General features: G+C 38.7%; 1 protein-coding gene across 2 annotated transcripts in view; it reads right to left on the bottom strand.

Annotated features, from left to right (window-relative positions):
* The window catches only part of USP54 (ubiquitin specific peptidase 54), a 53,198-nt gene that overhangs the window by 17,131 nt on the left and 9,591 nt on the right, over positions 1–26,476 (bottom strand). For both annotated transcript variants that reach the window (XM_035897358.1, XM_009642005.2), the window contains exons 3-13: positions 21,893–22,027; positions 19,466–19,579; positions 19,222–19,304; positions 16,753–16,858; positions 13,357–13,503; positions 11,801–11,950; positions 10,124–10,292; positions 6,675–6,845; positions 2,486–2,617; positions 1,795–2,175; positions 93–327 (exon numbers count right to left, since the gene is read on the bottom strand). In XM_035897358.1, coding sequence (XP_035753251.1) covers positions 93–327; positions 1,795–2,175; positions 2,486–2,617; positions 6,675–6,845; positions 10,124–10,292; positions 11,801–11,950; positions 13,357–13,503; positions 16,753–16,858; positions 19,222–19,304; positions 19,466–19,579; positions 21,893–22,027 — 1,823 coding nt within the window. The remainder of the gene's footprint in view (positions 1–92; positions 328–1,794; positions 2,176–2,485; positions 2,618–6,674; positions 6,846–10,123; positions 10,293–11,800; positions 11,951–13,356; positions 13,504–16,752; positions 16,859–19,221; positions 19,305–19,465; positions 19,580–21,892; positions 22,028–26,476) is intronic.

The raw sequence follows: 26,476 nt of genomic DNA, 5'->3' as shown, positions 1-26,476 counted from the left end.
CATTTTTAAAAAGTTGTTCTACACCATTATGTAACTACAAAAAAGAAACCAAGACTTCAATCCCTCCAAAAATGAAGTTTGTTGAAATCTACCTGTGGGTGCTTGAGCTTTCAGACAAGGGCATGTCCAGACTAACTGGGCTGTTGCTGTTGCGTTCACTGCTTTCATAGCCGGACTCCATCCTCTGTATTAAATGAGGATGTTGATCCACCATATGATGCTGGGTGCCCCGGCCTAGCACACCACGCTTGTATCTGACATTTGACTGGCTTGATCTTGTTTCTTGAACAGCATGTTCCTTCACCTCACTCTCAATAAGCTCTTTACCTGTCAAGACAAAAGACTACAGCTTGGTAGAAGATCCAAGCTTCAATACCAGCAAATCATCTCTACATATGTTAGCTTCTCAACCATGCTTAGCGCTGCCTTTAATTCAGTGTAAAACTAGCAATATTTATCAGAACACCCCCCCAATATTTTTACAGCATTCCTAGCAATATTAAGCATTAATCTATTAAATAAATTTATTTTTTAATCTCTCCCCTTTAGTATAACTTACCATATTCCCCCCCAAGTAACAATCAAGCCTGGAAAAAAAAAATCTCTTCCTCCCTGTAGCAATTTGTATTTGTACAAGATCATTTTACAGTATACCCAACTGTATTTCCAGTTTATATTTGTTATTGTACTCTGTCATATCTGTCATATCAGACACCGCACTTCTTACATTGTTTATTTTGCCACTTAAAATTTGATAAGGCTTATATAGCATTAGTTCATAGAAGACAGGAAAAACTTTCTCATCTTTTTAGTTGTTCCTCACTGATTTCACTGTGTATTCCCACTTGCCTCTTGTTTGCTCCCCTGGCTTCCCTCCCTGGAGCTGTGCTCTCTTCTCCCTTCATCTTCCCTATATATATTTCTTTATGCTTCCCAATTCTCTTCAACTTTTAGCTCCTTCTAGTCATCTCTCCCTCCCTCTCTCCATGACTGCAAATTTCTGCAACAGCATCCTCACCAACTACAACTCTACTGCCAGTCACACAAATTTCTACCCTTCAAGCACTCTAAGATGGGAGCACAGCAGCTCCAGTAGCATAGCAGCATAAAAAACAGGGACTGGTAAACTGCCTTCCACACCCCTTTCAGTTTCAGGAGAACCCTGAAAAACATAACTGAATTTGTTCATTTCATTTGGTGGAAGGGAATCAGGGGGCTGGGGCAGGGGTAACAAAAGATACCCAACATTGTTTCACAAAAGATTTTATTACCTTCAAAACCAGCAAAGCTGAGGACAAAGTCTCTGTGTAAGTTGCGTAGCTGCTATGGTGTCAAATGGTCCCAGATAAATCATCACTGGCTGCCAGGCTCTTATCCTCACAAGAAGAACTCAGCACTAATACACGAGGTACTTGCCACACTACATTCTGAGCCATCATGCAAAAATACGATGATGAGCCGAAGAAAAAACCAGACCAATACAAAAGGCAATTCCAAGGGATGAACTTCCAGATACTTAGCAGTCTAGCCCTGTGTCCATTTAAGCAGCTCAGATGGTAACTTTCCCCTTATTATTTCCTTACATGTGAAATTTAGCACACAGAAAGTGAACAGAAGTATCGTAACTGCAACATGAATACCCACACAGAAACTAGCCTTCAAGGACACGACTCACCACTCACCTAAATGCCATGTTCAAAACTTCACTTTCCTACTTTACTTAAACAAAACTGGATAGCAGAGGATTATAAATTCTGCACATGCCAAAATAAATCTTTCTTCTCAAACTCTTACCTGCCTCTTCAGAGAAGGGGCTAAGCTGCGTGTAGCCACAGTGTTTCCTCTTGTCTTTACTGAAGATGCTGTCTATATTGAGTGACTCTCTTTTGGGTCTCCAGGTTGGACGGTACCTGCTAGACGAACTGGATTTAGACTCACTACCGGTACTCTCCACTTCCCAGTCTCGAGAGTGTACAGACAGGCTTTTTGAGGGTCGTGTTTCTGCCTGTTCCACACTACTCCCTCCACGAGGGGAATTCTGAATAGCTTGAGAAATCTGCTGTGGTCTGCTGTGAATCATATTGCTCACTGTCTCTTTAAATTCCCTCAGCTTGCTGGTGCTGCTGGATGGTTTGGGGGCAGTTCTGGGGGCTTGTTTCTCCTTCAAGGTTTCTCCTGCAGTTTACAGAGACAGCAAAAGCCACAAAAATAACTTCAGATTAAACTAGCAGCCCTACTTGCAGCATCTTTATACAGACTTTGAAAAGTAAAAACCAAACCAAACCAACCCCAACAAAATTAGAACATCTCCAACCAACAACCCCCAAACAAAAAAGCAACAACAAAAAAAAGAGCAGAGACAGGCAAAATACAGACAAAGACGTAAGAAACAAAGAAACAAAGAGGGAAATGCATGTACATGCTGAGGATCTTAAAAACATGCAGGAAGAGATACTGATATTTGAAATACAGTAGTATCACTTGCCTTCACTATGGTATCCTGATGACTGAGCCTCATCTCCTTTTCGCCGAGACCGGCTAGAACTCCTCTTGCGGTCTGCCAGTGAGCCCTTTTTGGAAACGTGCCTCTGATTGCACTCACTGTCAGTCAGGTGCCCTGGAAGCACAGAATAACACAGCAGAGATGACAAGAGCCTTCGGACTGAGTGTTCTGTGCGCTACGAGCAGCAGGGCTCTCATGCTCCTTAGGAGCTGCAGATGTTCCAATGCTAACTGGCAGGTTTGGGTAAGTTTTGGTATCCAGAAGTTTTTGGTTTTGTCTTGGAAAGGGGAGCGTGTTCCATTTTTAAGGTCACAAAAGAGCAATACAGCCAAGGACTCTGGTTAATGAGAGCTCATCCACCGGAAGAGGAAAAAGTTAACTCTGCCTTGTCTTCTAATAGTCTAAGGACACCTCTTTCTTGCTGTCTGAATACTTTTTCAGTTTTAATGGCCATGAACATGAAACTCCTGAGGACAGCTTGCTTGACATTACTCTGTTGAATGAAGACTCAAACACATGAATGAGTTACCATGTAATAATAAATCACTGCACATCATCAGCTGCTCTGCACTATACATCTGCACTCTTTTTGCCTGTAGCAAATACTAAGTAATCTGAGTTAGCTCAAGTCTACAGTGAAGAAGCCTCAGTTGGCTCTCAAGGGCTAAGCCAGCTAATTCACATCTGCCACAAGCTAAGAGCATACACACAGACCATCAACATGGATCAGCTGACACACAACATTCCCTTACTACAGCTCATGTGTCTGAGTGCTAATATAGTCTCTTGCACACAGTTCATCCCCCATTTCTCCCATCAAATGCAAATTAAGAGTACTTGACATCACAAGTTTTCTGTATTGCCTTTTCTTAATTTTATGGTTCTCACACATTCAGTCCTAAACCTGCAAGCACAAACACACGCATGGCTTTACTCACGTGAGTAGTCCCAAGCAGAGATGCAGGATAAGAAGGGAATGTATGAATAAGCTACAAAGACTTTTCTCTAGCCTTTATATCACCAACTTTTACCTTGCATAGGATGATAGGAAAGGAAAATCCCTACTACCCAATAGTGGATTAACAGCCCCCAGACTACTTATCTGGCTGTTCTGAGCCTTCCCCCTTCAACATTTAAAGTAGATTTTACACATAAAATTGTACCTTCAACAGCTGAAAAAAATAATTCACTTCAACTACAATTAATACAAAGTACAAAGATATTACAATAAACAAGTGGGAAGGAATCCAAACAACAAAAAGCAAGCTACACAAGACTCGCATTTCTATTCATTTGCAAAGTGAAGAGTGATTTTGTAGCCAAATTCTTTAGAAACAAGCAGATTATATAAAAGAAAAGAAATTACAGAAGTAAGAGAGAAATGTTGGCAGTGAAGGTAGAAGATGTGCAGCATTTAGGTGACTGAGCAATAGTCAGTGCTTTGTGAGTGGTTTTTTTTTTTCCTTCAACAGCACGGACTGTCACACATCTTTTACGGACTGAAACAGTATTATCTTATACCTTGTAGCGGCTTCCCTCAAGATAGAAGAGGCTTATGTTTCACTTCAGAGTGTACAACTACTCCAGTTAAACATTTCTGCCCCCAAAGCTCTTTCAACCTGATAGGGAGTGTTTGGTTAGCATCCTTCAAGTACTGTAACAGAAATGACTTAAAGGTATTTAGTGCTGCTGGAGCTAGCTTGGGGTCTGCCTAGACTAATTAGAGCCCAACTTAGCCTTGTAGAATGAAGGCTGATAGCTTTTCCTAAATATTTTCTCCTCCTTTGATAAATTGCAAATTTTGTCCTATTATCACTGGACATTTAATAGCTACGGAGGAGATGCCAAGAATCAAAAGTTTGCAGGACACAGGCTTTGTCATCTTTACCTGGACTCTCTGGAACAAAGACTAAATCCAGTATAACGCATAAATATACGAATTACATTCCCAATAATATTAGCTAACACGATACACTTTTTCTTTAAGTTCACTAAAATAACAAGCCAGGATTTCTGTCTGAGTGCCCAATCATATGCTTAAAAGATGTCCCCCATTGAACGTACCACTTAAATACCTCATCCTTCAGAGCTGGGATGGCTTCAGAAGCAAACAGCGATATTCAAAGGAAAAGTTTGGTTTTGTAGGGGTTGTATGCATGTCTAAGAATATGTTAGATGAAAGAATTAAACAGATTAAGACAGAAAACCCCTGCTCCCTCCCACTGAAATCTCAGTTGCAGGAATAGGGCAGCCAGAATACGCACATTTTTCTCAGCAGCACAGGTTGGTAGGAGCAAGAGCGGGCTTATGCAGCCACTCTTCATGCCCCCATTCTGAAGTACCCGGGTGCCTGAGTTCATACGACTCAATGGTGGTCCTTCCCCGGAGGACGATGTGGGATAGGGTCCATAATTTTCTGGGCTGGAGTAGTGGGTAAATGACCATTAAATGAAGAATCCTGCTCTTGCCCAGAACGATTCAGTTGACAGGTCAATGTGGATGGCTTCTTTATAGCCCCACGGATCAGCATTTGAAGATTTGGTAGACTGACTTTCTTGGAAAGGTTTTGGGTAGGTAAAAAAAGGGGGAAATGCCCACACAGGTGGCTAGCTAAGGGAACAGACTGACTATAGCTAAGGCTGAATCAGGGAAGATGAGGACAACTGAATTTAGGTGGTGAGACGAACTAAGCTGAAGGGAATAACATAGGATAGAATCAGTAGGAGAAGAAAGAAAAAGAAAAGGAGAAAGTCACTAAAAATGACAGAACAAAAGGTTACATGCTGAACTTCATGCTTACATGTTTGCAACCATCCCCCTACCCTCCCTTTTCTGCCAACTTCTGCGTGGTGAGTTTTGCAGAGAGGAATCTAATCCACTAAACTCTGTGCCATCTTTGCAGACCATATAAACAATATTCCACTAGCACTTTCAATTTTGTCATCTTGGTATGCTGAAGATCAACATAAATTTTGTTTCCTCATCGCTCGAATTCTGCTCCAACTCTCCCTTCTTTGTCACACTCTACCTAGGACTATGACTGGAACCTGCAGCGTTAATTATTTGCTAAAAAATTGAAAGTACTGTTAGGCTATCTAAACCTAGGTATTACAGTTACTTGGACCTCTGATGAAGAATGTAAGAGTACTGAAGGAAACCAACTTGAAACATCTTTTCCGGATTTTGATGTGAAAAATATTTGTACCATAGATTGTTTCAAATGAAACAAATATGCATGTATCATCACAATACAAGAGAGCAACTATTTTGGAACTAGAAGGACAAAATGGTATGATAGCTGTGACACTCTGGTGCAACAAACAGTTGCTGATTCAACTGATATATCTTCTTAGAAAGTCTATTTAAGGCACAATAAAGCAACTTTTCAAACAGACTTAGCAGATCATATTTCTGATTCTTGAGAAATTTGACCTTAACTCATGCACTGCTTTTTCAGAAGTGATGTTAGAAGTTAGTACTGTATGCAGAAACAGGCTGACTAGGGTCACTGGGCATGAATACTAGAAGACATCTAAGCCTTCAGACTTCCAGTTAACCTCTTTTCAACCAAAGGTTGTTCAGGCAGACTGTTCAGCTGCCTGAAGGAACATATATACAGATTGCCTTTTCATTGCAGATTCTCACTTGCTTCCATGGCACAGGCAGGAAATCATCTTAGGCTCCTCCCTGGTGCAGTAAACACTACCAACACCCACTTACATAGCAAGTCCTTAGTGCTCAAGTATGGGAGATTCTGGTGATGAAAGTGCCGTTCCCAGACAGCTGCAACTCCTGAAATGAAGTAACTGCCTGTAGATGAGTAAGTAGCACACGCAACACTTACCAAACCATACAATGGCACTGTACAACAGACTCCCAACTTGCAGAATTAAATAACCAAAGAAAACAGGTAGGATTGTGGATAACAGAAAACATGCCTGTAAAGGTTTGTCTGGCTAGATATAGGTCTACAAATGCTAGTATCACATTTAAAATTACACCTATTTTTTTGTGAATGCCAATGGTTCATTACAAACCAAAAACGTTTAGGATACTAAACACTGTTCGCTATTCTGTTATAGGTTGTATATGCAGAGATTTTTCACTGGAATCCACTGCAAGTCATCATATTTAATCACAATGATCACACAGATATAATGGTATCTGCTACCTGTGTCCCTGCTGCTTTGTGAAGCTGCATCGTTCTCCACATTGTAGATGACCGTCCCCTGCGAGTCAGAGGAGAAGTGACTGACCACAGACTCATGGTGTGCCTGTTTATAAGGATAGCTGTCTGTAGAGGAATCTGTCCTGGTATCACTCGAGATGGAAGGTTCTCTCCCTAGGGAAGGAAGCAATGTAAAATTTCAATCTTTTGCAGCTATTATAAAGTCAGGAGAGGCTAAAAAAAGAAAACAGGAATGGAACAGAAGAACCTACAGAGAAGCTAACAGAAAAACAGAGTAACAAACATACAAACTCAGATTCAAGGATGCTAGAGCTTACGGGAAAGGTCCTCTCCTTTGAAAGAGGGGGGAAAGGAGTGTCATTGCTTCTGTAAACCTTTATTTCTTTCTCTCTGATAACTCCAAATTTATCAAATCCTTTTATGATGCAAAATTAAACTATGTCCATTGGACTGAAACTACACGTTAGTACCACACTGAAATTATTCTTTATTAAATTTTGACACTGTCAAGTGTAATTAAAATATGAAATACACTGCTTCAGGGGAAGTCAAAGTTAAAAAATTAATCAAGTATAAAATATTAATACGGCAACAAGAACATTGCAAGCTGTAATAATTAACACATTTCATCTATTATGAATCAAAAGCTTTTCTAGTAAAACTTTATACAGAGATTACATTATCTAACGCAAAGTAATGTGCTCCTTCTCAAGAAGCTAGTGTTGGTCCACTCCACAAGTGGGGTACTGAAAAGGATGAAGCTTCATGATTAAACTTCAGTATAGTAGTTCCTAAACTCAGTAAAAGAGGAGAAAAAGACAAACTCCTCCCACCACTTTCAGTACATAAAATTAAAAATCTGAACAGCTTGAAGACTGTTGGCCATTTTATACGCGTGATGTATACACTGCTGAATATACAGGGTATTAGTTTCATACACATTCCTCAGTGGAGAAATTAACGAAGAAAAAAGAAATTAAAGAAGAAAGTAATTCTTATGTTTAATCAAAAACACTCAGCCTAAAGGGCATTTCACATTTTCAGTGAGAGCAATTCCTGTAGTTGATGTTCTATTTAAGGATGCCTATAAAATTCTTTAGTCAGGAACTTCCCCTCACCTCCCTGCTGGTTAAAAAAATCTTACTGGGCTAAAGAAATATAGAATACAGCTGTTAACGGAAATGACAGTCACAGAAAGGAAGGTGAATGTAGGCAACAGGAATGAGTGCTGTGGAACTGAGTACTAGGAAATAATCGAAGTCTTTATTCAAAAGAAAATCAGAAACATTACAAGGAATTGTTTGCACTTAGCCTCACAATGTTTCACTCTAGCACTTTTGATAATCTTTCCTCCATAATTTGTAGTATCAGGTCTTGATGTGATTAGATGCATTTATCACACTCCCTTGACAAAAGTTCAGGTACAATATTGTGATTAACAACTTAATAAGCAATTTTTATCCATTTTTTAATTATGGGCTGTGGATATCTCAAAACACTGAGGAATCCAGAAGAAGCTGTAGTTACACTTAGTGAGAGACAAAAAGGCCATTCTGAACAAAGCGTGTTAGGATAGAAAACTCTGGATCTCAATAAGGCTAGAAAATAATTCACTTTTATTTGACAGGAAAACGTGTAGGGTATGATTTCTCCTGGCACTTCAACCTACAGCATCTCACAAATTCTCTGAAAAGCTTAGTATCAATGTTGAACGCCGCAGACTACAGGAGTAAGCCTTGAGGAGTCACCAAGTGTTTTTGAACCAAACGAGCAAGTTACTCGCTATAGCCTTCTGAATTTTATCTGCAAGCAAACACCTTTTTATATATATATTTTTGTATTCAGCTTCCTGAAGTAATTTTAAAACACAGTAATAGTCGATACTGCAGACAATGAGCAGAAAGGTTATCTCTGTATTTCCTGGAGATCAACCAGCAGAACAGCAAGGCAAATTGATATACAGCTCGCAACTGATATATAGCACTGAAAGCCCTCCTCTCCCTCCTCCAGACTTCCCATTTTTTTTGGAACAGGAAGATAGGTTTAAAAATTGCAAGGCATCGTGTTAAGTGAGAAGCAAAGGTTGTCTCAGTGTTTTTATTTGCATTTATTTTAAGAGGAGTTGGAGATTTATTTCATTACCGGTAGATTGTCAACACAAATAAGGAGACAGCAGATGTTCTCTACAGATTCACTGACCAGGAAGCATAAAGTTAGCTGTTGGCCAGGAAAACCATAAATATTCTTGGAATTGCAGTTGTATAAATAGGCTAAAATCCTGGAAGAAAGATTGTATTTCTGGGTTTAGTCTCGCCTTGCTGTTCTTGGCAACTTATAAACCCATCTCTAATTCAGGATATTCTCTGCAAACATCCCAAAATAGAAACAATCTTCTTTTGCAAGGCCATTACAATATAAACTTAGATCCAGTTTTTATTTTCACACCATCTGGATTGCAATTGCGTATCTTTCTCAGAATTTATCTGTTCCTTTATAAGAGAGGCCTCAACCCCCAATGGTGTGACTAAATATCTGAAATTATCCAGAACTTCAGTAAACCAACAGCCTGTTCAGACCACTACTGATACCTTGAGCAGACCAAATTCTAACCTTTGAAGCACCTTATTTGGATATATCTTTCTAATTCAATGGATTACCATTTATATAAAAAATTCAGGGAGGAAAAATGTTCTGAAGGCTTCCAAGATGTTAAGTGCTACAAATCTATAGCTGTACATCTTTTCTGATGCAAAACAGACCATGAAAAATGAAGAAGTAAACATGTTGTGTGGGCATAAACCTTTGCTGATCCCTTCCCCTTCAGTCCCCCACATATCAGCTCCTATCTATTGCACTGCTTTATCTGAGTAAAAGACAAGCCAAAGGCTGAAGATAAGCTGCACTGATTCTCTCTCTCTCATTTTTTATTTTTAATAAAACTGTTTTCTTCTCCTTCCCCCCACACCCCTTCACCATCCTAGCAAAGGACTCATTTATGATGTTTCCTTAATGTTTCTTTTCCTTAACTTCCCTCCTGAGTTTAATTCTGCAGCTTCCTTTAATTTTTACGTCTTTGTGCATCTCTACTCTCATTCCCTTCCTGTTGAAACTGCTGATGGATTTATGAACTCAGGCATTGATGTCATCAGTTATTGTTCCTCTCTATGCCCCTGCCACAACAGGTCCTTCACTTTTTTTTTCCCCAGTTTGTTTCTCCAAACCTTTTCCCAAAAGATTACTACTCAAACAATCAGTCTTCCACTGAGAGAGAGGTTCAAAGGTGAAACACTGGAAGTCCTCTTCAGAATTCTAGACCAGCTTTGACAAGCAACAAGGACCCCTGCTAACAAACCCACCCAAAATAGAAGAAAAACTTTTCACATGCAGCATTACATTGTAAAGGTATAAGGCATATAGTCCAGACTGCTTACCCGAGTCTTCACTATCATAGCAAGTCCTGCTATATTGCTGTAAATCCACTTGAGGGGGCAAGTCTTGTGTTGACACTGGAGTTCCTCTCGGATCTGCATACAGCAGCAGCAAAGGCTGATAATGACCCTTAATGCACTTTGTCACAACATCTTTCCATTTTGGACCAATCTGAATTAACAATAACAACAAAAAATGCACAAGAAAGATTTTCTGTCATAATTTTCTACAATAAGCTTTTTTCCCCTCGTACTTCTTTCACAGTTTGATTTTCCACTGATATTCTTTAACTCCTTCTATATCCAGCATTGAACTGGGCTCACCAAGAGAACTCTGACTGCTGGTCACATGTTGGAAAACACATCAAAAAGGGACATGAACTCTAAAAAGTAACTGAAAGTAAATTGCCTCTTAAAATTGGCATTTCCATTCCTCTTTGAGATTCACCTTATTTCAGAAAAAAAAAGGTACCACTTGTGACACCAGCTGGTCAAGAACACACCCTTACAACACCCTGGAAACAACCCAACGAAAATCAAGGTATTCACCATCTCAATGCTAAACAAGTTACAATTCCTGCTAAAAATAGGACTACAAAAATAATCTTTCCCTTTCAGATTTTTTTTTTCCATAAAAAGCTTTTCATCCTCTGAAATGTTCTAACTTTGCATCAGTCAAAAAAAAAAAAAAAAAAAAGAAGAAAGAAATTGTTAACAAAATTTCTTAATCCATCCATCAGCATAAACAAAATGAAAAATAAAAGACATTAACAGCACGACAGCAAATTCAAGTCAAAGCTAACCACTTTGGTGTGTGAATATTTCTGCTGTTACAGAACTTCCACAAGCCATAGGCCAGGCAATAATTCATATAGTTATATTTATCTCAAAAATCTTTCCCACGTACTAATACAGGTTTCACCTAATACACTGAACATCTCTTCCAACAAATTTGCTCCATACAAGAGTATCCTACTAAAGCACTGCAGTACCTATCCTTGGCGAAGTTTTGCTGCAGAGAAATGTGACTGTGAACAAATGCAAGGATTAGAGTTTTCCCTTGGAGACTGTGCTTGGCATGAATACAGGAGAAAACTTTCCTCTCATCATTGTGCTTCCATGACTAGAAGGAATAAAAGGAGAGTGATGTGAAATAATGCCAAGCTAATGGGATGTAATAACAGTGTGGCAACATCCCAGCACTGGTATCTTTAATGTCAAGGACCTCATGCTTGGTGAAAAGGGGTGACAGGGGGGAAAAAAAAAACACTAACAGAAGAAGTGGAAAATTTGCCTTTGGCAGCAACCACCAGGGAAGACTGGCATCTATATACTTCAACAAAGAACCCAAAAAGCAGGCACTAAATAGCTACACTGCTTGTCAGCAAGGGAAGGAGATGCATGTTAGCTGTGCACACAAGCCAACTGTAGGTTTTCAAACAACAGCATAAAAGCAAGACTGGCAGCCAACAGAACAGAACTCAGAACAGGGCTTCCGAGATTTCTGGTAAGTTTTTTTAAGAATGCTTTACTTTGCTCAGAAAAAGAAGCAACAGAGTTATGGATCTTGAGTGGAAAAATAGCCAAAATTTCTCAAAATCTGTAGAAAACAGTATGGATCTGCTAACAAGTAGCTAACAAATTTCTAACAGCTTATTTTTCTAAACATTCTTTTCTCACCTCTTTGACATGAGCATCGTCAAAGTACATCCACTTGCGGATTTTAGTTTGGAAGAAGAAGGTAGAATAGTGTTTTCCGTAGTAACAGATCATCCCCACCAAATACAGCTCTGAGTGTTTCGCTCTGTCATCAGTTACTCTGAAGAAGAGCTTCAAGAAGGGAGGTGAGAAAAACGAAAGGAGAAATTAATAAAATGCCCAGAATTTTACATACTGCTTTGTGTTTGAAGACCTCAAAGTACTATAGAAAGGTGTCAGGTTTTTACTTCAAGAGAGAAAACATGGCAATAAATACTTAAGTTTTTACTTAATACTTAGTTTAAGCAAACCCAGTGACATAGGCCAGGAACACGCTTCTACCAACTCACCAGATGCTCAAGAACAGAGTCAGTCTTGGAGACTGGGGCTGTACTTTAATGAAGACATTTACAACAATGATATAATACCTTTTCAGAATTTGAAGTGTGATTCTGTTCTGAAAATCTGTATTCTCTGTGTCATGCTTGCTAATTTATCAAATACTGTTTAAAACATTCATTACTCTCTGCTGTGTAGAAACAAAGCAGTTCTGACAGTGAACAGCTGGCATTTATTCTGACTTAAGCAAAGACAAACTTATGACACCACCACATAAAAGATGAACTGAAGACATTAATAGGTCAAAAGAACTCAGCACACAGAAAAAATTGTATTCTGTCTATTTAATTGATCATGTTTTATTTAAAAATGCACAGGACTAATTTTTTAGTGCGTTACTGCTTTACTATGCAAAAACCACCCTGTTTCATAACACATTTCTATTAACTTGCACTAGTTTTGGTACACTATGCACTTCCCAATGCACTTTTTTATGTGTGTTTATATATTTTTTAATTATTATTTTAATATAATACCTCAATTCTACAATAAGACACAGCTACAATTTGTTATACCAGTAACTCAGCTCCAAAGCATCAGCTACTGTAAAATAAGTGAATCCTCTATGGGACAAGACTCCAGATCCCTACTTAATTTAATCTATCATTCAGTCACACAATGCCAAATGCCAGCCATCATGTCTCAGAGACTGCTCAGTTATAAATAACTCTTAAGTGTTACTACCACATCTCAAAGAAAAGAGGATTTAAAGAAGTTAAAAAAAAAACAAACCACCAAAACCGAAAAAACAAACTACGTTTTGTCTTCAAAACAAATAAATTCCTGTTCTTCAAAATGAAAGAGTAAATAGTATTTTCAGAGAAATAGCACAAACCCCAGTGCAAAACTTCCTTGCACTTTAATGTATTTTTTGATTCAGACACGCTTTGTTTTCTGGAATAATTTTTAATTTTCAGTAATTTCGGAAATTTGAGAACATGCAATTACACTAGGACTTTCACAGGTTTTGTGAAGCATTCAGAAACAGCTCAGATCCTTGGATCTGACCTCTATTCCTCTATGTATAGACATTGAAAAGGTAAAGATGGTGACTTTTTATTTTTCTCAATCCGCTACTATAGACAACCATGAGAAACACTGTGTTTGTAGGCTGTGTCAAAATACAAAAAAAATCTCACATCTCCCAGTTTAAGGCAAGTGCCCAGGCTGTGAATCACATCCTCAGCTAGATCAGAGTGGTCCGAGTCCCAAACCAAGCCAATAGTGATGATCTGGGGAGAGTTCATCAGCACACGACGAATACGGATCTTCTCCCCACAGTTACTCTGAGGATTTAAATAAAACAAAACATTGAATGTAATTCTTCCCTTATTATAATGTTAGGGCCAGGCCCCAACAATTACAAGTTTCAAAAGTACAGCTTCCAAGGACAGGGTGGTGAAACACAGCAGACCTAACATGCTCAGTGTCAAGATATGAGCTTCTTATGTCGCAGATGAGGAGTGTTATCAAGACTATCTGGTATTTGCAAGTTTTAAAGTGAACACTGCTGGTTCTCCTCATACTACAGATAACGACTAAAAGGTACAGTGCAAAAGTAGGTTTATTTAAAAAAAGATAAGCAAACATACAGCAAAGTTCCCCAGAACATTCTTAAGAATTGGAGAGAAAGCTCACTTTCTTTTGATCAGAATCTCCAATTAAAATTATATTTGCAGAGACTGATCCTTTATATGACAGTGTCAAAAAAACCTTCAAGGTGCTGCTTTGCTGTTAAAATTGTGTGGTTGTTCTACAAGGTACCTCAAGCATCCTATCTCAGACAGGATAGTTAGGTCAGTATTCATATAAATGAGAGCAGCAGCTCGAAGATCAGGGGAATAAGAGGTGCTTTACTAACCCATAGCAGTTCTTCATTTCGTATTTCCCGTTTCCCTTCCCCCTCCCATTTTTATTCTTTAAATAACTACCAGTGCTCATTGACTGGCCAGTCTCCCCTCATTCTCTAGCCAGAGTACTTCTCAGAGATAAGCTTGCTTGTGAAGCTAAGACATTTCTCAGTGGTCTTTCCAATCCATCCCCTGTTGGAATTGTCACTTTCCCCCTGTGGCAGGTCACAAAGGTACTTCTGCAAGATTCCAGAAAAAAAAAAACATATACTGAGAATAGTTTCTCATCTCTACAGAGACCAGTTTCACAATTGGATGTAATCATTCCTGACATTACAACCAGGGAAGAGATCGTAAAGCATTTATTCCCCACAGCAATCTAGAAAATTAACCAGAATTTCAGTCCCAATTATCAGTGAGAAACAAAAATGAAAAATTAAAAAAAAAACAGAAGGAAACAAGCTTAATATCAAGGCAATGAAGACAGATTATTTTAAAGGTAGAAGACTATGATGTTTAAATTTAGATATGAGGTTTTAATATGAAGATGACTATATTCACACATATTTTGCAAGGGTCATTCAAAGTGCAAGCATTCCTGTGGACTACCTCGCAACAAACTTATTTTACTCTCAACTTGTCTTCTTTGCTTCAGCTAGCTCACATCAGCATTTTCTGCAAGATGGGAGGAATGTGGTATCCCGATAAAAAGCTTCCCTTGCATGACTTCTAGGCCACCCTCAGCTAAGCCTCAACTGAAAAAATTCCCAAATAGAAAAAGAAAGGGGCAGCAAATACTGGTATGCATTTTTATCAAACTGATTATTTCACAGTTAAATAGCAATTCACCCTGACAAAGAACACTTTTCTATTAAATTTCCAATGCTTTGGTTATTAAATAGCTAGACTCATGTGAATCTTTTAAACAACAATACAGTATCTTTACTTCTTTTACTCAGATAAGTGAGCCAGTATTTGCCAATAATCCAAAAAAAGAAGATAATGTTTTGATGAAGACTAAAAGTGAATGCTTCAGAGTTATAAGCTACATAAAGTGTGGGGGGGATAAAATGGAAATACTTACACTTCCCCCAGGGAACAGGCACACAAGCCATTCCTGTTAGAGCCTGTACTGCTTCACTGAGGACTGGTGAGGCATCCAAGAATAGCATTACATGAAGCAGCAATTATGCAGCTGTTTCTTGCCCTACCTATTAATCAATATGTAAAAAAGTTTGATGACAACCCTTCTTGCATACTTATCTAAAGCCCTGGATCTGGACATACTCAAATTAAAAGGCAGAACATGGTATCAAACTCTTGCTTTAGAATTCAAGCCCTTACGATTTTTAAAAAAAAAAAAAAAATCATTTTATATTTACATGATACATTTTTATTTTTCTTAACCCAGCTGATACACAGACTTAATTCAGTTGAATTTTGTCAGACTTCTACTGCATAGCAGAATGGAACATTTTTAAGAATAGCAGCCTGTGACTATCAACCGGACGTATACAGTGACTGTTTTTAAGTGGTTAAACACTGCCAGTCATCACTCTCAACAACTATAGCCTACACTTTCTGGTCGGTATCTCCCACACATGGAACAGCAAACCTCACTCAGAAAAACAAACCAATACTCCCTCAAATTTTCTGTGATGATTCCTGCCTTTGGCATAGCTCCTGCAGATGTACTGTGTAGCCTATAAGCCCTTTGCTGTCAGGATATTCTCTGGCAGTGGGAAGCAGCAATCCTTTTATCTTTCCCTCTGACCAACATTTTGACTGTATGGTGCAGGTACAGCAGTTTGGTCAACAGTTCAATTTGTTCCAACTGAATACTACTGAAAGGTAGTAATGAAGTTGAATGGAAGCTTATCTAGGCAAAACAACTGGTCTTGTACACATGATTACAGTGACTGGTACAAAAGTTCTGCTATGTATGCCATAGCATGGTACTGCTGAGAAGACTTTACAAGAAATGAGTACTTCTTTTCTCATGTTATTATTACAGTAGAAGCATGCTGCCCTCAACAGAAATAATCATCAGAGAAATTGGATGAACTGTGGGAACACTGCTCTAAAAAGCCCAGCTAATCAAAACAACTGTCAACATACAGAAATCTCCTATAAAAAGATACAGCCTCCAAATTCTTTGTCATTGCTGTTTCTTCAGCTAAGATCCCAGAACCTTCATCACAGGATGAAAGCAGCACGATTTCAGCTTCATGTAATGCCAGTGTTGGAGGCCTCACCAACTCCCAGTGAAGCTGAACAGCAAATGTGATAAGTGCTTCTAGCAGCAACACAGGCTTGAACTGGAATGGATTGTGTGGACATTCCCTGGGAGCAATGTAAGCATTTCCAGTTTATTCCCCGTCACCACCTTTTTTTGTGGTTTCTAACTATCTGAAACATTCATTTTTAGTTTCCATCCAAACACTATGTCTATTTCTGTTCTCACTACTTGTGCCTAGTCAAAGAAGCACTCAACATCAGTAGTTTTTGCTTTCCTTCATCGAACAACTGAGAGGTACTGAATTCAAACCTTTCTTTCATTATGATGAGCTAAACCTCGAAAATGCTCACGATTTAGAGGTACACATCAGTGTAACCTACTAAACCTTTTCTGTCCTGTCCACCCACCTCCCTACTCCCCCCAAAAGGAAAACTAAGGACACTAACTGGACAGTTTCGCAGGTCTCCCATAGTGCTGGCATTCTGTAGTAGCTCTCCAAACATATCTGGAGTTGGTTTCTCTCGTCTCTCCAGCATACAAATAGCTTGATTGCTTAAGTATAGAAAAAGCACAGAAAACAGAAGTTTAGTAATAAAATAAAAACTCAAACCCATGATAAGTAAGTATATGTTTCACTTACATTTTATGAAAAGTTAAGAACCTTAAAACACACAACAATTTTTATATATAATATTGTAGTACAGAAAAATCACACAATTATTAAGTCTGAATTACTACATGTTCCATGATAATACTGCATAAAGAAAACAAGTAAAACTAAAATAGAAACAGTTTCTAGTTTGGCTTAAAATTTGCATCTTAGAAGAAAGCTTCAGTATTTTGATAAATACTTGATTTCACAATGAAGTATTTGCTTCAAAATGCTTCCCTTCAGTAACCGCAACCCTGCTAAAGTGGCATGGTAAAGCACCTCCTTAATAATAAAACTACAGACAAAAAATAGCAGAGTACCCAACTGATTTCACTGTCAAAGCTGAAAGAAAGATGACAATAAGTACACAAGACTCCTAGTGCTCAAAGCATCTTCAAGCTTAAAATGGTTTAAGAGGTAAATAAATATATCACTGTTCACTGGTGTTTTTAAAATAATATGTGGCTTAAGATCTATTGAGATATTTCATGTAAAATACTGAATACCATTCACATAATTCTTTTCCTGTTTTTCTAATAAATAATATTCTGATACATAGTGTCTGCTGGTAACCTGAAGAAAAACTACAGCTCGATGGAACAGCAGGTAACAGCCACAAGGGGGAATGCTTTACAATACTCCTGATAGACTGGTAAAGTGGTAACTTTTAAGAAAGATCTGCACAAGAAGAGCAACTAGCCATTTTCAAGACAATTTTTTCGGGCTCTGTAACTACGTCTCACATGCAGGACAAGAAACAAAGAGAAGTTTTCATCCCACTCAAAATTTCAAGACAGAAGCGAATAACAGACTCCTGCCTTGATCAGATTTAAGCAGCTGTTAACTGAGCAGCCACCTACTAAAAGAAGATTTCTCTCCTCTAGCATTTATTCAAATGAAATACTACAGAGTTAGTATTGCTCTATGTACTACTTCCTTTAATGAAAGTTCATGGTAACCAGGAGAGTTCCCCAGTAACTAGAAAAAGCAAGAGCTATATATCCATCCAAGAAAGAGGATTTGAGGAGCTACAGGCTAGTCAGTCTTGGTCCAGTACTTGAGGTAACGACAGACCAAATCCCCTCAGAAATCATCTCCAGGCATACAAAGGACAAGAAGGTGAGTCAGAGCAGCCAGCATGGATTTACCAAGGGCAAACTATGCCTGATCTACTTGGTTATCTCCTATGATAACTCAAGGAGGTGAGAGCAGTTAACATCATTTGGTATCTAGCAAGGTTTCCGATTCATCTACAGCATTCTTGTGGTCAAACTGGGAGGTGTGGGCTGGACAGGTCGAATACAATACAGACAAAATCCTCGCTGGATCTTTGGGCTCAGGGGATCAAAACATAACCAGCAGTCAGTTAAGAGTTGTGTTCCTCAGGGGTTAATACTGGGGCTGATGCTATTTAACATTTCCATTAACAACCTGGATGATGAATCAGAATACACCCACATCAAGTTTGCAGATGACACCAAACTGGATGGAGCAGTCAATATACAGAAAGGGAGCGCTGCCATCCAGAAGGATCTTGACAGGTTGGAGGAACAAGTTGACAGGAACCTCATGAAATTCAGTAAAGGAAAACACAAAGTCTTGCGCCTTGGACAGAGCACACTCAGTGCAGCGGTACTGGCTAAGCACTGCGTGGTTGAGGAGCAACACTGCAGAAAGCTGGTAGACAAGCTGAACATGAGCCAGACTCTTTGAACAGAGAAAGGACAAGAGGCAAAAGATGCAGAAAGGGAAATTCTAACTGTACATAAGAAAAAAAAAATTAACACTGAGTGTTTAAGCACTGGAACAGGCAGCCCAGAGAAGTCATGGAATTTCTGTCCTTGAATGTTTTTAAAACTCAGCTGCACAAAACCCCAAGCAGCCTGATCTTGCTTTGAAGTTAGCCCTGCTCTGAACGGTAGGGTGGAGTAGATGTCCAAAGGTCCTTTCCAGCATAAATGATTTTTTATTTTTCTTATCTTGCTTCTTAACTGCTCGCATATTAAAATATTTCAAAATGTACATGAGTCCTTGCCACTACAATTGTCAGATTCAGAATCATAAACAAGTAGACAGACGATCCATGCATAAATCAATATCTTCTGCTCCACTAAATTCTCACGTCCTTTATCATAGTTATCAAAGCTCCACCAACTTTGAACAAACCATGTTCTGGACATTTAATCTTGTGAAAGTAAAGATCAAATTGCAATACCAGTATAAAAGAAGAGAGTCTCTCTTCCCTGTAAAAATCTCAACTCACCAGAGTGAGGTTGTGGAAATATAATGTACCATCTGGATGAAAGGTAATGGGTCAGAGGTGGCACCACAGCTGGTACAAACACACTAAAGAGAAAGAAAACATAATACATTGACAAGATTAAACAGGTATTTCCGCAACAACACTTCTGCTTATATCTTTTTTACCAGGGCAATGTGTATCTTAGGAATGAAAATTTGAATCTTGAGAACTGGTGATTTGTATAAAGTGTGTATTGTTACCTCACCTGTTCAAACAAGGTCATTGCAAACTTCTGATGGGAAACACAATGCGGTGCCGTGCAAATATCTTCCTTTGTCTCATCCGCAATGTGGAAGTGAATTCTCATTAACAGGTTCTCCTAGCCAGAGAGAGAAGAAAAAGCAGAAGCAGCATTGGATCATTGCAAATGTAGACAAAAATTAAAATATAGATCACAAAAGCACCTCAGATGCATAATGTTATGTTACTTACAGAGATAGAAGGCTCCTGCAAATTTTTGAAAGTTGCTTAGAAAACAAAGAAGTTGGCATTTCTTTGATATAAAAGAAAAAGGCTACTGCCATTTGAAATGCTATGTCAGGTAACCATTTATTATATTTACTATCACAACTGAAGATTCTGTCACTGATTATTCTTGTCCAATTCTCAAGAATCAATGGATTTGAACAAATGTAACAGGCAGAGCAGCTCTCCAAGTTTAAAATTACTGGGTTGCCCCTAGCTTTTCTTCATCAACACAAAGTAACCCAAATCAATTCCTATATTCCACAAGAGCTTTGAAATACAGAAATTAATCTACATTCTTTCAAAAAGCGGGAGAACTAATAAATGAAGAGGCAGACTAGATTTTGCATGAAACAAAAGCACTGAATGTTTTCTAAATACTATTTCAGACAACTCCATCTGTTTTCAAGTTCTCAAGAGCTTTGTCCTAAGACATCCTCTCCTCTCACTGTTGCCAACATTAATCTGAGGGTGCCAGCAGTCTAACTGACACCGCATCCAGCAGCACACTTTTCACTACTGCTATGAGATGCCTGGATGGTTTACAGGCCTGCAATAAGCAGGTCAGAATTAATTATTAGCAAAATAACTCTGACCTTGTACAATTTCCCTTGAACTTTAGAACCTAAGCTCTTCTGCCATTTAAATTAAATCTCTGCCTTTAGGGCTGAAAAGGTTAACTAAGTGAAAAGCTATGGAATTATCTCTGCCTTACAGCTTAACCTCAAAAGAGAACTTGCACCCATTTCAACTGTCCTTGTGCCACTATGGTTAACCTAACAAACCTGCTTGTGGGGACTCCCACAGCAGTATTAGATGGGCTATTTAGATTAGCTTTCTCAAGGAAGAAGCTAAATCAGAAGTTCCCCTGTTCTACTACATACAGAACTCTGTTCAAATGCTGGACTGCATACAATGATTTTATGTAACTGTGCTCACAGGGGCTCCTGTGTAGGCTGATGTAATTTGTTTCACTTTGAGGCTTTATTGGTATTTTCTACTTGAGTTTTAAGTAGCTCATTAAACTATACTATTTTGCTATATTAGTATTCTACAGTCACAGGATACGTTGGGTTATCATAAGCCTACTATCAGTCCACTTAGTTTAAGAGAAGAACTACAGCAGCTATATGCATTTACCCCATTTCTATGATCTCTTACAGTGCCAAGTGTCAAATTAGGTAGGTATAGGAAATTAAAGATTTAACATATAGAAAGGACTTCACTCTGATAGATGCTTCACCTGAGAGAAGTTTTACCTTGGAGTAGTAAATCCAGTATGTTTGTACTTTGGTTAAGAATTAACGTCTTTGTTAACAACCAAGTAGGATACAAACATAATTGGGCCACCCTATGGACACTATCATTTCCAGAAAAGGAAGCAGCAATAGGTCAGCAAGACAAAAATACCTCCTAATTAAGTTAAAGAAATTTAGGAGACTGAAGAAGGAAAAGGAGGAAATGTGGGTAAGAATAAAATCTTAAATAATGGATGCCAAGGAGGAGTTTGTGCATAAAAAGAAAGCAGGTGGGTAAACTAGGATGTAACATTTGTGTAAAAGCCATCTCCCAACCACACTGGTAAGCTAACAAGCCTAAAAAAACCTGTCAGATGGTTTACAAATACGGCAACAGAAATATATGGAGATGATCCATTTTACTGTTGCTTACCTGAACTTAGAAACATAAACAACCGTGTTGGGCTGTGTTTGGTTTATTTATTTATTTTTACTTTCCCTTAGCTGGAGTTTGTGAAAACATGATTTCAGAATAACCAGCAAACAAAACGTCCTTTCACCCTTATGAGGTGATCCTTAAAACTAGAATCCTGGATCATTCTTGCAGTGCTATTTTTTTTTTACAATTCATATGCAAGACAATACTTGAGACTGCAAGCAGTACATACACAAAAGTAACTGTAAAAACGGATAACACTGATTTTTCCATTTCAAAATCATTAGCGATGACTCTCAAACCAAATACTGGTTCCCCACCGAATCACTTCAAGCTGGGGGATCTCTCTGTGGACTTTTCCAGGCCAGATATGCAAGTTCTTCTGGAATTTGAGAAGAGGAGGAATGGAGGAAGGGGGAGGTATGTGGAAAAAAGATTGCATAGCAGGGGTTTCACATCTATGCCTGTCAAACCGCCTTCCAGCTATACTCACAAAACATTCAGCAGCATCATCCATGATGCCCAGCTGGAAGCGTTGCTCATCCTGAAATGTCTTTGCAAGAGCGGTGCGCAGGGCATCAGAAGGCAGTACCTTCTCACTGCTACATTGAAACTGATTGAAGATACTCTAGTAAGAGAACAAAAAGACAGTTAAGTTACTGTATTTTCAAAACATGACTCAAGTTATCTGAAAACAAACAGCAAACCTTTAACTCTCTTTGATCAACAACACACAAATATTTGTATGGTACAGGGACTACAAGAAAAAAATCCTAAAAGTTCATCCTTTGAAATCATATGCACCTTTGTGCGTTCCTTCCTTTCACATATCCAAGGGAGGGGGGGAGCTTAGGGGAAATTTCCCTCAGTGTCAATCCCCCCTGGATCTTCCTCCAAATTTGATTCCTGAAGCAAATACAATGGACACCAAAACTTCCTCACTTCTTATTCCTAGTTCTCCCTCTCCAGTTCACTTTTTCACTCCCACCTCGGTAGCTTTCTTCTTACACATGCTTCCTTCTTTCCTCTTTCAAGCAACATTTTCCAATCTCAGTCCGTAAACAGCCACAAACTGCTGCTTGGACTCTTTAAGGAATTTACCTTCCAGTAAGTCCAAGAAGTGGGTAAGAATCAGATGATTTTGGGGTCAGCATGCAGGAGGGGAAAGGCAAGACAGGAATAGCAGTTCTTACGTACGGCCAGCTGCTCACTTGTTGCCATACACTTGCATTTGCACAACTAACTCACAGGTCATCTGGGTAATCATTTCCAAGGACGAGTAGTTCTATAAAGACACATTATCATCTAAAGTGTGGGTTATACCCACAAAAGCACATATTCTCAACTGATTAAAACCCCACTTTTATTTTGTGCATGCATGTATGCCCGTGCACGTGTGTGCACAAAAGATCTTCTGAACAGTTATTTAACTTTGATTGTGCCCTCCTACATAAATAGGAACATAATTCTGTATACATGATCCTTGGTTTAAGTAAAAACTTCTAGCCCTTATTTTCATACAAGACCATTCAGTCTCCATCATCACTCTGTCTCACAATTTCCCTAAAGATTGTGGAAAAGCTCCATTCTTACTGCAAGAGAAAAAAGGATCACTTTCAGTTGTGCACCACTTGGCTTTTCTGCCTTCTAAACTCAGTCAAACAAGGATTAAGCCAGCCTCAAACTGGTATTACAGAAAGCTTCTCCCCAGCCTACTTAGGATCTATATTAATTGAAAACAAATAATCTGAATCTTTCTCTTCTTTAACCATACTTATTTGTTTCTTATCAGGAAATGAGCAGGTAAACTGGGAGCTGCTTTGAGGAAGCTGAAAGAGTGCAGACCACAGCTAGCAAACCGACCTCCCTGCCACTGCCATTTCTGGCCATAGAAATGGTAGAATTTATAGTGCTGACATATTATCTAATATAGGTGTAAAATGCCCATCTCTTTACTGCTATTTTTATTTTGGAGGTCCTTATGGTGCTCATTTATGGGTGAGGGCCCACTGCACTGAAGCCCATAGGTTTTCTAACATTGCCTTTATTAGGGTATCAAATAATGACGAGGCAAGTAGTACTGAAGAGAAGGCTGTGAGGCAGTTAAGTCTCACACTTCATGAATGACAGACAATCCCTCTCCCCAGTTCCCTTCTACATATACAAAAATGGAAAGAGGGACAAAGACAAAGTCTCTGTACTTAACAGCCTTGATCCCCATTTCTGCCATTCTGATAACCGAGCAAGTTTCATGTTTCATTAGTAAATTTTCTCATTTTCTCATTAAAAAAAATCAGTGAAACGTAATTCCATTCTGCTTCAGCACTTTGCATTAAATACTTTCTGCTTCAGCACTTTACATTAAATACTTTAAGAGCACTTGAAAATATTCATGACGGTGCTTTAGAAACGTATTTATTCTGGTTATCATCAGTCTCACTTCATAAATCTGAAAACTGAGACACTTGCCTAGCAACTGGCACACAAGCTCACTGCAAGGAACTGATGGACAGGACCCGGTTTGCTTCAATGAGAGCTCAGCAATGGCTCTGCACTCTTGGGGGGGGGGGGAGGAGAGAATCAATGCAGGCTCCAAAAGAGGTAAAAGGAGAAGCAAGCAAGGAAAGAAAAACTCTTATTTTAAATTTCCATCTTTAAAGAAATAGTATACTTTAGTTTTACCTGTAACATACCTACTAGTTAACATAAAGAGATCCAATAAGGAAAAAGTGATCCTGATGATTATAAGGCAACTGTTCTTCACAAGATCCTGCATTTTAAATTTTTTTGCATCACAAAATAATTACAGCCTTCACAATTAAAACTAAAAAAACTTTCATTAAATATAAACAGCAGAAAACTGAAATCTGTTACCACAACCACAGAACAAAAATAATTCAGTAACACCGAAGAATTCTGTGAAGAATTCTAACATGTAAAATCAGGAAGTAAAAAATCCCAATATTATACAGAAGACTGTTTGCTAAAATTTGTAAGGACATAGCACACAATCTTACTTAGCTTATGAGAAAAAAAAGTCTTAAAATCCAGTCAGTAATTGTGCATTTTAATCTAATAAAGAAGATGTGTCATTGCACAGTGCAGTTTAGAGCTTGTTGGAACATAATGCTGGTAGGAAGTCCCAAAAGCAGCTCAAATGGAGTCAAAAGCACTTTGAAGGCGGGGTGTGGGAGTGAGGGGGGGGTGGTTTTCATTGGGTTTTGGTTGAGGGTTTTCTTTTTTCCGGGGGGTGGGGTGGGGTTGTTTCTCCTTTTCCTTCATTTTCAAGCTACGTTCTTTGCTCACCATCAGAACAGGTCTGTCTTGTCTCTCAGCCTTAGACGGACAGGTGTGGCATTTCCTCCAGTTTCATCACTTTAAGTTATCTCAGTCAGATCTCTCTCCTTAATTTCAGGTCTTGCCCTTGAGTGATACTGTTAATCACTAACACATTTGTTCCATATACAGGTCTGAAAGCCATCTGGGCGCAGACCAGGAAAGCACTGCTGATTCTGCCCCAGGAGTTTTCATGACACCTTTTCTCCAAGTGCTTCTGGAACTTACTAAGAACTTTATATACAAAACATTCAAACTTTGTTCTCTTCCAAAAACTTATTCACCTGAATTTGACGACAGTGGAAACCCCATTAGTGTGTTCACCACATTGATGATCTCTCTCAATTACTACATTCCAACACAAATGAGCGTATCCCTAACAGCAGCAACAATACAAAAAGACCCTGATAAAAGCTTCACGAACAAGGGAAGTCTGCTATTTTACCAGTTTTCAGTAAATAAAATCAAGGAAGCAGAACCAAAAAAAAATTAGCTTAACATAAAATCCGAGCTATTACTAATATTGTATTAACAGCAGTACTTTGATTTCTACACTGATGACTTATTCTTGGCATGTTGGTAAGTCTACGAGCCAAGACAGAACAGCAGGAGCAAGGGATTTTTCACATAGGAAGTATGCCTTCTGGTTACACTGCATTCCTGAGGTCTATGTAAAAAAGAAGCCTATCTCCTTCCATATCCCCTTTCCTACAGATCTTCAAAGGTCCGGAAAGGGTAGCAGAAACAGCAGAATTAGGAAGCACAAGCAGTCTTTAAGAGGAATAAATTGCCAAAGTCTAGTTGCATCTAGTCCTTCCCCAAGTACTAAGTTGAGATCAACTACAATCACATAGCTGATCTTTTGCCAGATTGCTCTCAGAGGCGTTCAAATCTGAAATTCCTTAACCATCTCAGGCAATCTACTGTAGGGCCTCGCTTGGCTTATTACCATTCAGAAGGCTTTCCCCTAGTTTTCTAACTGGAAGCTTCGCGTCCTTTCTACTACAAGTCTGGGCTTCTAACATACATCAGAACAACAGCTTGCAGAGTCAGTGGTCTCCCAAAATAATCTCCTCCAGTTTGGGAAGTGTGGGGAATCAACATAAACTTTCTGAAGCTGCAGAGGAAAACAACCTCGGGTTTGAGACAAGGAACTTTTATTATTCCACTATTCAAGTTAAAACCTGGCTTTCTATTTCAGAACGCTAAAATTCACATGCATGATCATAAATGGAGTTGTTCTTCATTTGGTTAGAGAATAAAGGTACCAATTGCCCTTTGAGGTAATTAATGGGATTGACATTTTAGAGTTCTTTAAAATTTAAAGACTTGGAAAACTGAAATACCTGTGAATCCCCCCTATAGTTTACAAGATCTGCTCCAAATTATCTCTAGCAGTGTTTGGAATTCATTTTCTCCTTAGAAAAGAAGTATTCAATTTATTTGGGGTAAATTGACATCTGCAATGTGTATCTAACCGTACTGATGAAACAAACCCTAGACTTGATATACATGCACATATGATGTTTTAATCAAGCATGTAGAAGCAGGCTGGCATAAGAATAAATTGATGGCTGAAGACAACAAGCAACAACTACTGAATCAGATCAGTGTCCATGCACTGTAAATTTGAATTCTGTCCTTGGCAGCTTTCTGAGAACTAATTATTCTCTTCCAGCACCGTGCAGAAGTTCCTTCTGTATGGGGGTATCACTGCAGCTCTAGCGGTGTGGTATTTCTT

This window comes from Egretta garzetta, unplaced genomic scaffold (assembly GCF_000687185.1).
Source record: "Egretta garzetta isolate BGI_Z169 unplaced genomic scaffold, ASM68718v1 scaffold56, whole genome shotgun sequence".
NCBI lineage: Eukaryota > Metazoa > Chordata > Aves > Pelecaniformes > Ardeidae > Egretta > Egretta garzetta.
This window is presented reverse-complemented; position numbering and strand designations above follow the sequence as displayed.